The sequence below is a fragment of the Oryctolagus cuniculus genome, chromosome 19 (genome assembly GCF_051225735.1).
Source record: "Oryctolagus cuniculus isolate XC-2025 breed Fujian yellow rabbit chromosome 19, ASM5122573v1, whole genome shotgun sequence".
NCBI lineage: Eukaryota > Metazoa > Chordata > Mammalia > Lagomorpha > Leporidae > Oryctolagus > Oryctolagus cuniculus.
The window spans coordinates 3848616-3861243 of record NC_142885.1 but is presented as its reverse complement, the minus strand read 5'-3'; the positions used below and the strand labels follow the sequence as shown (position 1 = coordinate 3861243).

Here is a 12628-nt window from a genome sequence, read left to right as displayed (position 1 = left end):
GCACTCCTGCAGCCTCGCCCAGCTACGGGGCTTGCACAGCACACGGCAGGGCGGCCGGGGTCCTGGACGTACACGCTGCCCGTGGTCAGCTCCCAGGACGGCATCTCCAGGCCCAGATGGCTCAGGGGCCAACTCTGCCAGACTCTCGGAGCGCTGAGCACCAGTGCCAGTGACAAGGCTGGGAAAGGAGACGCAAGCCCTAAGCCAGCCTGGGGGTCTTCATCCCGGGACACGGTCAGCGAGCCTACGGGCGCATCCACGGGCTGCGCAGAGAAGCCACGTGGTCCAGGCCACAGACGCAGTCAGAGCACGCGACGGGATCCGGGCGTATCATGCTAAAGCTCTGAGCCAACGAGCAGGAGACGGGAACGGCCCAGGCAGATGGCGACAGGCGGGAGCTGCAGGCGCTGGTCGGAGGCAGGGCTGGAGAGTGAGGAGCACGTCTCGTCTCGGAGATGCGGGGGGACTCTCTCCAGTGACCGCCACCCTCTCCCGGGGCCGCCCTGCACTGTCCGGGAGCCCTGGCCGTTCCCTTGTGTGCAGCCGAGTGGGGTCCCGGGGCGGGCAGGTGCAGCACCCGGAGGCTCTTCCTCCCTCGGTACAGAGTCGCCCTGGGTGTTCACAGGGAATCCCCGTGGCCTGCACCTGCTCAGCAGCACGCCTGGTGGGGGCTGGGCTGGGCACACGGGCAGAGCCTGTTCCCGCAGGTCTCAGCCCGCAGTCAGCAGTGCTGTGAACAAGGGCGGGCCTGGGCCTGCAGGTCTGCCTTCAGCAGCCAAGCCGGGGCCTGTGCTCACGGAAGGGGGAGAAGACCCCAGAAGTCCAGGCTGCCCTTGGCCCACGCCCTGCGCTGAACTGCAGCATGGGTGGAGCTGCGTGGCCTGGGCAGCGCCCTCCCCCCAGCTCCAGCTTCCCTGGGCGTGGACAGGGCTGCAAGCCCAGGCTCTGAGCAGTGGTGAGGGTCCAGGGCAAGCTCCCAAGAAGACCCAGGCCCCTGTGCACGTGGGCCCCACATCTCCAGAACCCGAGGGGGCCGGGGCCAGGGCAGGCTGAGCACCCCTCCAGCCACGCGTCAGAGCCGGGAGCCGCCCCAGCCCCAGCAGCCCCTGGTGGGCCCAGGCTGGGCGCACACTCTCTGCCTGTGAAGTTTGTTCTGTCACGTGCTGGAGGCCGCCCATCCGCTAGGTGTGCCTGGACTGGCAGAGGCCCTGGCGGCTCCGCACTGGGTTTGCAGGCCTCCTGCCGCCCTCCCTGGCTGCCTGGACAGACGCTCTGGACTTGTTTACACTGCAGTGCCCAGGGTGGACCCCTCAGGCCGTCCTCTGAGACGCGGTTGTTGTTGGTATTGAGAAAAAGTGCTTGGGGTGCACTTGGGGTCGTTTGGGTCCTGGCGGTGATTCTGGAACTGCTTCCCGAGGCTCTGGTGGGAACCAGCAGAGGCGACACAGGCAGGGCGGCTGCAGCCGGGCGGTGCTGTCTCGCACGGTCCCTGCCCCTGCCCAGCAGCAGGGGGCACTGTGGGGCACGGTGGGTCAGGCACAGCCTGGTTATGCCTCTCGGCCGCGTGGGCTCCCCAGCCCCACCATGGGGGATGCTGCTGTAGAGTGGGCGAGGGGCAGGGGCAGGACTGGGGGGTGAGAGGGCCCAGAATTGGGGGTGCAGGGACACCCCTGCATCTGCTGGGCTCTGCTGTTCCGTGTGCAGGGTAGGGTGGGACGCAGCATAGGGCCATGGCTCACAGTGGCCACCAGCCCACCCCCTGCTGCCCTGGGGCCCAGCCACGCGCCTCTCAGGGCATAGCAGACTCGGCCATCCTTGGGAACCAGAGATGGGCCAAGCTCTTGGTGCCACCAGACTGCCTCAGAGGGAAAGCCCAGGCCCCTGAGCCCCAGCCCAGCCCTACCCCCTACCTCCCGCCACATGTCCCCTCGCTGCCCAGCCCGAGGAGGACCCCTCCCACCACATGTCCCCCACTGCCCAGCCGCAGGGGGAGGACCCCTCCCGCCACGCGTCCCCCACTGCCCAGCCCCAGGAGGAGCCCTCCCCCCACCACGTGTCCCCCACTGCCCAGCCCCAGGAGGAGCCCTCCCCCCACCACGTGTCCCCCACTGCCCAGCCCCAGGAGGAGCCCTCCCCCCACCACGTGTCCCCCACTGCCCAGCCCCAGGAGGAGCCCTCCCCCCACCACGTGTCCCCTACTGCCCCAGCCCGAGGAGGAGCCCTCCCCCACCACGTGTCCCCCACTGCCCAGCCCCAGGAGGCCCTCCCCCCACCACGTGTCCCCCACTGCCCAGCCCCAGGAGGAGCCCTCCCCCCACCACGTGTCCCCTACTGCCCAGCCCCAGGAGGAGCCCTCCCCCACCACGTGTCCCCCACTGCCCAGCCCCAGGAGGCCCTCCCCCCACCCCTCACTGTTCTGTCACCTGAGACTTCTAACTGGAGCCTGGTGTTTCGCTGGGAATCCCCCTCAGCTGAGGCCAGCGGCTGTGACCCTCACAGGGTCTGTGTCCAGAGCGTGCTGCAGGAGCCTGCCCACAGCCCCACCGCTCTGCTCCCTCCTCTTCCTGACAGTGTTGTGCGACGTTGTGCCAACGGCTGTCCTGGGTCCCCCAGCCTGGGCGGGCACACAGCCACCGTCCTGTGCCGGAGCAGTCGGGAGGCAGGGGCCCTGCCGGAAGCCGTAGCACCCAAAGGGGCGGAGCCCATGGGGAGAGCTTAGGCAGTGTCAGGGCCTGGCCAGGGCACCTTCCGTCAGCCCCTGCCCTCGGTGTCCCGCTGTCCAGCTGTGCTTGGCACGCCCACCGGGGCGTCCCCGTCGTGGGGTCACTGCATTCAAAAACGAACTCCCGGGCCGGGCGTTTGGTGCAGCTAAGAAGCCGCTTCGGCGCCCACGCCCCGTGTTGGAGGTTGGGTTTGAGTCCCGACGGCAGTCCCAGCCCCAGCTTCCTGCTGACACACAGCCGGGGAGGCTCAGGGTCAGGCCCCTGCTGCCCGCACGGGAGGCCTGAGTCGTTCCGAGCTCCCAGCTTGGTTCTGGCCCAGCCGCAGCCGTAGAGGGCGAGCGGGCATGCACTGTAGCAGGAAGGTCTCGGTCTCTGCCCTTCAAGCGAAAGGAAAGTTGTAAAGGTGCCCACTGTCGGCTGTGTGTGGTTCAGGGGTGGCAGGGCCGCCCGCACAGCACTGCCCGTGGCCAGGGAGGGCCTCGTGCCCACGCCCCGTGGGCCCCACCTGCTGCTTGGCCTTCCCGAGCGCTGCCTCCACAGGGTGTCTGGTCACACGTCGGCCTTTGCGCTGCCTCCTGTCTGGGCGTCCGCATAACTAGGTGAGGCCCCACTGCTAGGTGAGGGGCCGTGCTCTGTTGGCCATCCACTGATGGACTGGCGTGCTGTCGTGAAGGCTGGAACGCAGGGACCCGTGGCCAGGCGTGGACCACCTGGGTGACGGGGTCGGGTTGGAACGCAGGCCCCCGTGGCCGGGCGTGGGCCCCGCAGGGTGACGGGGTTGGGTTGGAATGCAGGCCCCTGTGGCCCGGCATGGACCACCTGGGTGAGGGGTCGGGTTGGAACGCGGGCCCCCGTGGCCAGGCATGGACCACCTGGGTGAGGGGTCGGGTTGGAACGCAGGCCCCCGTGGCCGGGCGTGGGCCCCGCAGGGTGACGGGGTCGGGTTGGAACGCAGGCCCCGTGGCTGGGCGTGGGCCCCGCAGGGTTCTGTCGGAACTGCGTCTCCCCCGTGACAGATGACAGGAGGCACCTTTCCATTGCATGTTTGCCGTACCCGTCTCTTCAGTAAAATGCCTCCTTAAATCTCTGCCCAGCTCTTAATTGGGCTGTTTGTCTTCTAATCATTTTCTTAATGCTTTCATTTGATAAGCGGCATCTTTAATTTTGCCGAAGTCGGCTTCATCAATCTTCCTCCCGCGGCTGCTCCTTCATCCTTTCCCCAGCATCATGGGCCCCGGTAGTCTTTCCAGAAGCTTCTCTGTCCCCATTCTGGTCCTCCTCGCGTTTTGTGCCTGGTGTCAAGCAGTGCGGGTCTGGCCGCCCCCTGCGTGTCCGCTGCCTGGAGGACCCGCCTCCCGCCGAGCTGTTCCGCCCCTCTGGGGAAGGCAGGTGAGGGGTGAATTCTGGTGGAGCTTCTGTCTTCCGTCTCTAGCAACACCACGCACTGCTGAGAATTCACGCGTCCTTCTGGTAGGACGGGGAGCCGACCACGGGCAGCCTCGGCTCCCTCCTTGTGTGACACTTGGGTTCCGCCGGTCCCCCCTGCCCTCTGTGCTCTGCTCCCCACCCCAGGACCTTTGCACATGCCCCACCCTGCAGCCCTCCGTCCCTGCCACCACCTCATTCCCTGCTTCCCTCAAGCCCACCACTGTCCCTGCCCGGCGAGCCATGTCCTGTTTTCCTGTCCCCTGCTCCACTGTCTCCCTCTGTGGCACGTCTGCCCTATCACTGGTGCTGTTCCCCCCGGTTGGGGCGGGGTCTTTATCTGGTTGTCCCTACTGTGTGCTCCTAGCTGGGGATGAGACTGGACACGTTGCCCACTCCAACACTGAAGCTGCTGGCCCGGGGCTGCCCCCTGCTGGGCCTCCACGGAGGGCAGGAGAGCGGGATCCGGGCCCCGGCTCTGCTCACGCCCTGCCCCCCTTCCCGCCTCCACTGTAGCAAACCGTAGGCCGTGCCAGGAGCTCGGGTGCTCCCCTCTCGCCGTCCGTCCTGCCTCACAGCCAGAATCGGCACATCCCAGGTCACCCTGACTCCTGCCCCCTGCACTGCGCAGTTCCTGGGGTCGCCCCGAGGCTACTCAGGGGGTCCAGAAGTCCTCCATCTCTGGCTTCTTAGCCCGGGCCACCTGCGTGGTCCCCTCTGCTGTGAGGAGCGGTGGCTGGGCTGGGGTGGGTCTTCTGCCCGAGACCCCCAGCGGCTGGTGTCACTCAGAGCGGCCAGGTGGTCACAAAGCAGAATCTGGCGTGGTTCTGCCGTACGCCTGCTGAGTGTCAGACGGGCTCGTTTGTGGCAGAATCAGGGAAGGGTCCCCAAGGACACAGCCAGTTTCTCTGTCCCTGCACGGCACGCGGCTCCTGATGGCCTCCCTGCCTGCCCTGTTCCTCTGCCCGCTCCTTCCAGAACCTTCTTCCTCTTCCTTTCTCTCCACTGTCTGACTCAGCGTCGCTGCCCGCACCAGCAGGTTCTGCTAAACTGAACCATCTACAGGCCTTGTCTTGCCGCGAGCAGACAGATGGACCTGACAGCAACAGCCCATAGTAGACGGGCTCCCTCGCCTCCCGGGGGTGAGGTGTCCTGAGCCCACGCCCCAGGCCTCCCTCCGCGGTCCTGCCCGGTGGGCTGCCACATTCGACCCTGCAGGCCATGCTTCTGGAAGGAAGTTTCTGGACACGTGGGTTAGCAACTGTGCTCTCTGGACCTCGGGCACTTTGTCACGGGGGCTGCATGTGTCGGGGGTTCCGAGGTGTCCTCTGTGGGACGTGCAGGGGTCAGGTTTGGGGGACACCGCTGACCCTCACTGCCGTCCCCAGAGGCTGAGGTGTGTGCTCCTGTGGACGCCCCACACTGGGCAGCCCAGGGTGCACCACGGATGCTCCATCACCTCCCTGTGGCTGCGGCACGTGGCTTCCTCCAGCAAGGGTGACCCCAGCCTGGACACAGGGGGTCTCTTGGGGTCCCGAGACCCCTTTGCTCATCTGGCCCAAGAATGACACCCCCTCCCAGAGGCCTGTGGTCAGAGGGTGGACGTGGCCCAGGAGGGACCTTGGGTGGTCCCACCTGCGCCACATGCCCGGCTCAGAGCCCCTGGCAGTGTGAGCGCCGTGGCCGGGAGTGGCGCCGAGACTCCTGGGAGCAGGGCAGCAGCCGCGGGGCCCTGGGCTCCGGGTCGCATCTTCCTGGCACAGCTGCTGCCCCCCCCCGCGCCTCCTCTGTGCTGTGCTTGCCCTGCCTCACCTGAGCCTGCACCTGCCCTGCTGCGCGGCCGCCACCTGCCAGTGTCCCAGCCCAGTCTCACGACACAGAAGCTGATGTGTTCCATGTATCTCGGGCCGAGACACCACCCACTTCCTGTCCAGCTCAAGCTGGCCTCGCTGGGTCAGACACCTGCCCCTTGTCCACTCGGCCAGGTTGGGAGGAGGCGTAAACGCCACCACAACACGAGGTCAGTGCTCGCCCTCAGGGACAGTGCCACGGCCCCCACCCCTGGCACCTCACTGCCCATCCGTGGTGGGGTCAGCTGGAGCCGCCGGCACCTGACTGCCATCCCAGACTGGCCCAGTCGGGAGGAAGGGTCCCCGCCTGGTGCTCTCGTGCCTGAGGCCTGTGTGCCAGTGTGGACTGGGTGGGTTCAGCCCAGCCCTTGATTCAGAGAGGGGGCCACCATGCACAGGCTGCCGCTCTGGGCAGGCACACGCTCCTGTCAGGCACGGACTGGGCACAGCCGTGTGGGCTGGCCAGGAAGTCCCGGACCGGGCACAGCCGTGTGGGCTGGTCAGCAAGTCCCGGACCGGGCACAGCCGTGTGGGCTGGTCAGCAAGTCCCGGACCGGGCATAGCCGTGTGGGCTGGTCAGCAAGTCCCGGACCCAGCACAGCTGTGTGGGCTGGTCAGCAAGTCCAGAAGGAAGGCGTATGGGGGTGTCCACGTCGGGCTCGGCCCAGAAGTTCACCGTGGTGGAAGGCACACATTCACGCCAAGCTGTGGCCGCCAGGAGGCCCCCACGTCCCCTGAGTGCACCCGGTGTCCAGGGCGGGCTGTGAATCCGCAGGAACCCGGCAGGTTCGTGGGACACGCGGCGGCTGGCGGCGAGCCTTCCTCCCGTCCTAGGCAGGGGCCACGGCCCTCCTCCTCCGCCCTGTGAGCCAGCGCTGGGGGCTGTGGGGTGGAGGAGGGGAAGGCGCCCTCCTGCAAGTGTGATCCCAACCCCCGCCTGCCACCCGGGACGCTCCCGCCCTGTCATCTGGGGCTGTAATTGCTGGTGTCTTTTTAGATGTCTGCACGGTGACAGGCCACTTGCTGGCGTGAGCCGGTAATCACACAGAGATGCCCTGTTTGAAAGCCACGCGGCACTTCCCCGGCGGCGGGCACGCGGCTGCTCATCTGCATCTAATTCCAGGCCAGGCACCTCCTCTCCGGCTTACAACGTGCAATTTCCGGCCCAGCAGGGGAACCCAGGCTCCCAGGGCCTCTGGCACTGGCAGAGTCAAAGCGACTGCGTGCCCCTAGGCCAGCAGGAGCCCCACTCCTGGGTGCTGGTATGCCACCCACCTGCCGCTGGGCCCCCGTCTGGGAAGGCTGTCCCACCTGGCACTGTGCAGGGAGCAGCAGTCTGCAAGGGGGCTTTGAAGGCGCCCCGGCCGTCGCAGGCACCCTGGGGTCTCACGCTGTCCAGTGCCTTGGTTGCGTCCACTGGAGTTTGGGTTTGGCATGGGCAGGCAGAGCTGGGCAAGGCACTGCTGCCCTCTTGGGCAGGCGCAGCCTCAAGCACACCGCCCCCAGGGGCCCTCCCTGTGCCCTTTGGTGGCCACGCCTGGGATGTGAGACGTGCCATCCACAGCCGCCACGTGCCTGCCCGTGGTCGCTAATAAAGTCACATGAATATTTGATGCCCAATTATTAAATATTTTAAAATGTAAAACTGGAGTAGTTTAGAAGTTTGCAAGAGATGAATAATTCAGCTCCGGCCCAAGCAGCCCAGTGCCCCGGTGCCTGCTGGGGCCCGCAGGCGTCTGCCACGGGGGAGGCCTCCGGGCACAGCCCTGGTTGGGTTCCCTCCTCTGCGACCATCGGGGATGCTCGGCACGTCTTGTCCGAGCTCTGGCTAGGAATTAGTGTGGCGGCCTCCTGGTCCACAAAGACTGGCGCCCCCATCAGAGAGCCGTCGGTGGGAAAGAAAATGAGAAAGTAGGTGCTTGGGATCTGGACTGTGTGAGCACCGTGGGCAGCCGTGCACGAGTGCCCCCCACCCTGACCCCTACTCTGCCCCCACCCCAACCCCTGCTCTCTGCCCACGAGTGCCCCCACCCCACCCTGACAGCCCTGTTTGCCATTGCAGCTATGTGTCTAGATGGTTCCGTGTGCTTCCCTGGGAGTTGAGCTAATATGGGGGGTGGGAGCAGAGCTGACCAACCCCCCCAGACTTAGCCCCTACCAGTGGGCCCTCCCCTGCCTTGCACACACCCTCGGCTGGGCAGGGCCCTGGGCTGAGACAGGTAGCCTGGGGGTGCTGAAGCCACTAGGCCAGAGCAGGACCGTGGTGCTGGTGGGGGACAGGGAGGCAGTGTGTCCACTCGGAGGTTGAAGGGGTGTGGAGGGTGCAGAGCAGGGCTGTGGTGCCAGTGGGGGGGAAGGGAAGCAGTGTGGCCATGTGGGGGTGGGGGTGTGGAGGGTGCAGAGCAGGGCCGTGGTGCCAGTGGGGGGTGGGGGGACAGTGTGGCCATGTGGGGGTGGGGGTGTGGAGGGTGCAGAGCAGGGCCATGGTGCCAGTGGCGGGTGGGGGGACAGTGTGGCCATGTGGGGGTGGGGGGTGTGGAGGGTGTAGAGCAGGGCTATGGTGTCAGCGGGGGGCGGCAGTGGCCACCTAGAGGTTGAGCAGTTAACACACAGCTCCCCTGGCCAATGTGGGTGGAATCTGGGGCTCACGGGCAGGAAAGGCAGGTGATGGGGAGCGGTGCTGGGCTGAGACTGGACCTCAGAAACCTCCATAGGGAGCGTGGACGTGGGGCTGGGCTAGCCGCGTGGCACTGGGGGCAGAGGGATTCCTGGAGATGGGCTGCTTTAGCCCGGGGCTTGGCACTGCCCTCACACAGCACAGTGGCCTCAGGAGTGTGCCTGGTGGCTGAGCCCCAAGGCCCAAGCCGTGACCCTCAGCAAACCCTGTCAGGGTTGGCCGCGCCATGGCCCCATCTGCACTCGCCGTTGCCAGTGGGCCAGGCGTGGGAGCAGCCTGCAGTGCCTCCCAGGCCCTGGAGAGGGGCCACAGAGCCCAGTCTGAGCCTGGGCTGCCGGCTCTCACGGGCGAGGAGGCAGTGGTGGCTTCAGCAGGAGCCCCATCTTTCGTTGAGTGGCTCCCAGCCACTGTGTGAATTATTCATCAGGGTTTACGTAAGGCCTGAGCGGCGAGGGTGGTGGCTGGGGGCTGAGAACGGGAGCGCTGCTGTGCTCCAGACGGAGTGCGCGGCTTCCCAAGGGCGCCCTCAGCCCCTCGGCCAGGCGGGCTGGGGTCAGGGCCCCTCGCCTGTGAGAGGCCGTGACCCCTGTGGGACGCCCTCTGCCTGTTGGGCCCCGCCTTCCTTGTCGCGTGTTTCAGAGCTGCGCCGTGGTGGTGCCACCGGGCTGCCGCGGGCCTGGGCCTGCTCTCATCCAGCTCCGAAGGGCAGCAGGAGGAAAGTTCTCCTCCAAGCTGGGGCTGTCTGTACGGAAGCTGGGTGTGTCTGCAGGGTGCCGGAGCCGTGGGCGAGGCGGCAGGTCACAGCCAAGCGGACCTGGGCTCTCGGAGTTGTCGGAGACGCTGGCCTTCCGCCCTCGGCCTCTGTCCTGCGGTGGGCTCCGTCTCTGGGGCGCTGTGAGCTGAGGGGCGCTCAGAAGGACGGCGGGGTCAGAGCTGCCGGTTAGCCTTTAGACCTTGTGGTCCGATTCCTCAGCTCGGCCAGAGCTGGGAGCCCTCATCCTGACCGACGGGCTCCCGGCTGTGGCCCGCAGGCCCAGGCGGCCATGGCCCACGGTGGACGGCTGCCGTGCGGCCCCTCTGCTGACAGGCTGGGCTGCGGTAGGCCATCTGGGTAGCAGGACGCCTCACTCGGGAGGGGACCCCTCACGTAACCCAGGGGCAGGGCAGGACCTTGCCAGGGTCCTACTTTGGCTGGCAGCAGAGGCTGGGCTGGTCGTGGGTTCCTGGTGAGCCGTGAGCTGACCCCCGCCCTCCCCCGCAGAGCTGCGCAAGCAGGCGGAGAGCGCCCAGCTGAAGAACCAGCGGCTCAAGGAGGTCTTCCAGAGCAAGATCCAGGAGTTCCGCAAGGCCTGCTACTCGCTCACCGGCTACCAGATCGACATCACCACGGAGAACCAGTACCGCCTGACGTCCCAGTACGCCGAGCGCAAGGCCGACTGCCTCATCTTCAAGGTAGGCCGCCGCAGCCCCTTCCCCGGGGGCGAGATTGAACCCCAGCACGTCCTGCTGCGGGGGCGCGGGGGCTCCGGGCCGCCTCTGCCTGCTCAGCCCTGGACCCCCAGGCAAGGGCTGCCACCCCCTGCGCCCTGTCTGTGTGTCTGGCCTCTGCCTGCGGCTGCCTGGGCTCTGAGGAGGTCGGGCGCCAGGGCATGGGGTGGTTCGTCCAGAGGCAGCAGCACTGGCGGGGAGGCAGGGGTGAGCCAGGCACCTTCCGAGTGGCCTCGGCAGGGCTCAGTGTGAGGAATGGAGATGAGGAGGAAATGGGCGCCAGTGGCAGCAGAGCAGCGTGCACTTCCGCGTTGGCGGGAGTTCCCAGCATGGCGTGGCCGCGGGCAGGCACTTCTCGCCTGGGAGAGCCCTGGGCACAGTGCAGGTCTGTGAGGGGCAGGGACGGGGCTCCCCAAGCAGGGGCCTGTCGCTGGCTCAGAGCAACACAACCTGGTACGGCTGGCGCATCTTGTGCCGGGGTTGGGGGCAACCTCCATGCTTCCGGGCTGGGACAGTTGGGGAAAAGAGCCTTCCAGAGAACAGCTTCCAGGGAAGGTACATGTTCCTGCCGTGGGCAGGTGGCGTGTGGAAGGGGTGGCCCCGCACAGACGTCCAGCAGCTGGAAATCTGGGGTGAATGAGTTTGTCCCTCACTGTCCCAGTGACCTTACCCCCCAGTCACAAAGGTGGTACTGTGGCCCCGGCGTGGCACGTGGCCCCGGCGTGGCACGTGGCCCCAATGTACTGTGGTACTGTGTCTCCACGTGGCATGTGGTCCTGGCGTGGCTTGTCCTGGTGCGGCACGTGGTCACGGCGTGGCACACACTGCTCAGGCAGAGTTGTGCAGTTCGTGGCTGTGGCAGTCAGGACAGATGGAGGCCCACCCTGCTGGGACTGCTGAGGTCTGGCTGGTCATGTAGGCCACGTGCCGCCTACCTCATGTCACCTCTGCACAAAAACTGAGAACCTGCTCTGATTCTTGTGAGAAGCTATCCCCAGGGAGGCCTGTGTGTCCAAGCAGAACTGGCCGGCAAAGGAAGCACTGCCCGCTTGGTGTGCCCCCAGGGCCTCATGGCCCGCCCTCCCCTCGCTGCTGTCCATCAGCACTGCTCTCCCCCTCCGTGGCCTCAGCTGCATCTCTGGCCTCTGGGGCTACACAGCGTCCGTCTGGGGGTGGTCAGACCTGTCCATCACCTCCATGCGTTTATACTTTGCCGAGATAATCAAACTTCTGAATGAGTGTCCAAACGCGCAGCGCTGAAGACGAGCTGTTGGGAAGGAGTTCCGCTCCTGTGTAATTGTGTACACGTGTGTGCAACTCAGGCTCGCTCCCAGGGGCTCAGTGCACCGTGGACGCCGTGGTCACTCCCAGGCGCTCAGTGCACCGTGGACGCCGTAGTCACTCCCAGGCGCTCAGTGCACCGTGGACGCCGTGGTCACTCCCAGGTGCTCAGTGCACCGTGGACGCCGTGGTCACTCCCAGGCGCTCAGTGCACCGTGGACGCCGTAGTCACTCCCAGGCGCTCAGTGCACCGTGGACGCCGTGGTCACTCCCAGGTGCTCAGTGCACCGTGGACGCCGTGGTCACTCCCAGGGGCTCAGTGCACCATGGACGCCGTGGTCGCTCCCAGGGGCTCAGTGCACCGTGGTCACTCCCAGGCGCTCAGTGCACCGTGGACGCCGTGGTCGCTCCCAGGCGCTCAGTGCACCGTGGACGCCGTGGTCACTCCCAGGTGCTCAGTGCACCGTGGTCGCTCCCAGGCGCTCAGTGCACCGTGGACGCCGTGGTCACTCCCAGGTGCTCAGTGCACCGTGGTCGCTCCCAGGGGCTCAGTGCACCGTGGACACCGTGGTCGCTCCCAGGTGCTCAGTGCACCGTGGTCGCTCCCAGGGGCTCAGTGCACCATGGACGCCGTGGTCGCTCCCAGGCGCTCAGTGCACCGTGGACGCCGTGGTCGCTCCCAGGGGCTCAGTGCACCGTGGACGCCGTGGTCGCTCCCAGGCGCTCAGTGCACCGTAACCACCGTGGCTTTAGATAGAGATGCCCCTGCTCGTCCCGTCTGTGAAGGTTTCCTCCAGGTTCTCGCGTGGTCTTTGGCTGAGGCTGTCGCCCGTGGAATCTGAAGGAGGACTTGGGCAGGGAGGCGAGGGCGGTCCTGGGTGGGGGTGAAGGCATGCACAGTGGGCAGGCGTTGCAGAGCCCCCCACGGCCCCCACCGCAGCCGGTCTCCTCCCGGGCCCACCTGAGGCTGCTGCCTGCACCCGCCCCTCTGCTGCTCCTGCCTGTGGCGCGTCTTCCTCGGTGCCTGCACGGCGTGGGGAGGGAGCGCCAGCCACCGTCCCAGCCACGCTGCCTACACTCTGTGCTGCGTCACTCGCTGACGTGGGATAGGGCACACCTGTGCCTTCCGTCCCTGGCTCACCTCCGTGCCCACCACCAGGGCAGCCTGCTGCCGGGCAGACCCA

The 12628-nt window shown here is 66.9% G+C and overlaps 1 protein-coding gene across 7 annotated transcripts in view; it reads left to right on the top strand.

Moving 5' to 3' along the window:
* Nucleotides 1-12628, top strand: part of MAD1L1 (mitotic arrest deficient 1 like 1) — a 280457-nt gene that overhangs the window by 220424 nt on the left and 47405 nt on the right. For all 7 annotated transcript variants that reach the window (XR_016225664.1, XM_089320739.1, XM_070064279.2 and 4 more), the window contains one exon: nucleotides 9937-10127. Coding sequence is in view for 6 of the 7 variants with exons in the window: in XM_089320739.1 (XP_089176865.1) it covers nucleotides 9937-10127 (191 nt within the window). In the remaining variant the exon portion in view is untranslated. The remainder of the gene's footprint in view (nucleotides 1-9936; nucleotides 10128-12628) is intronic.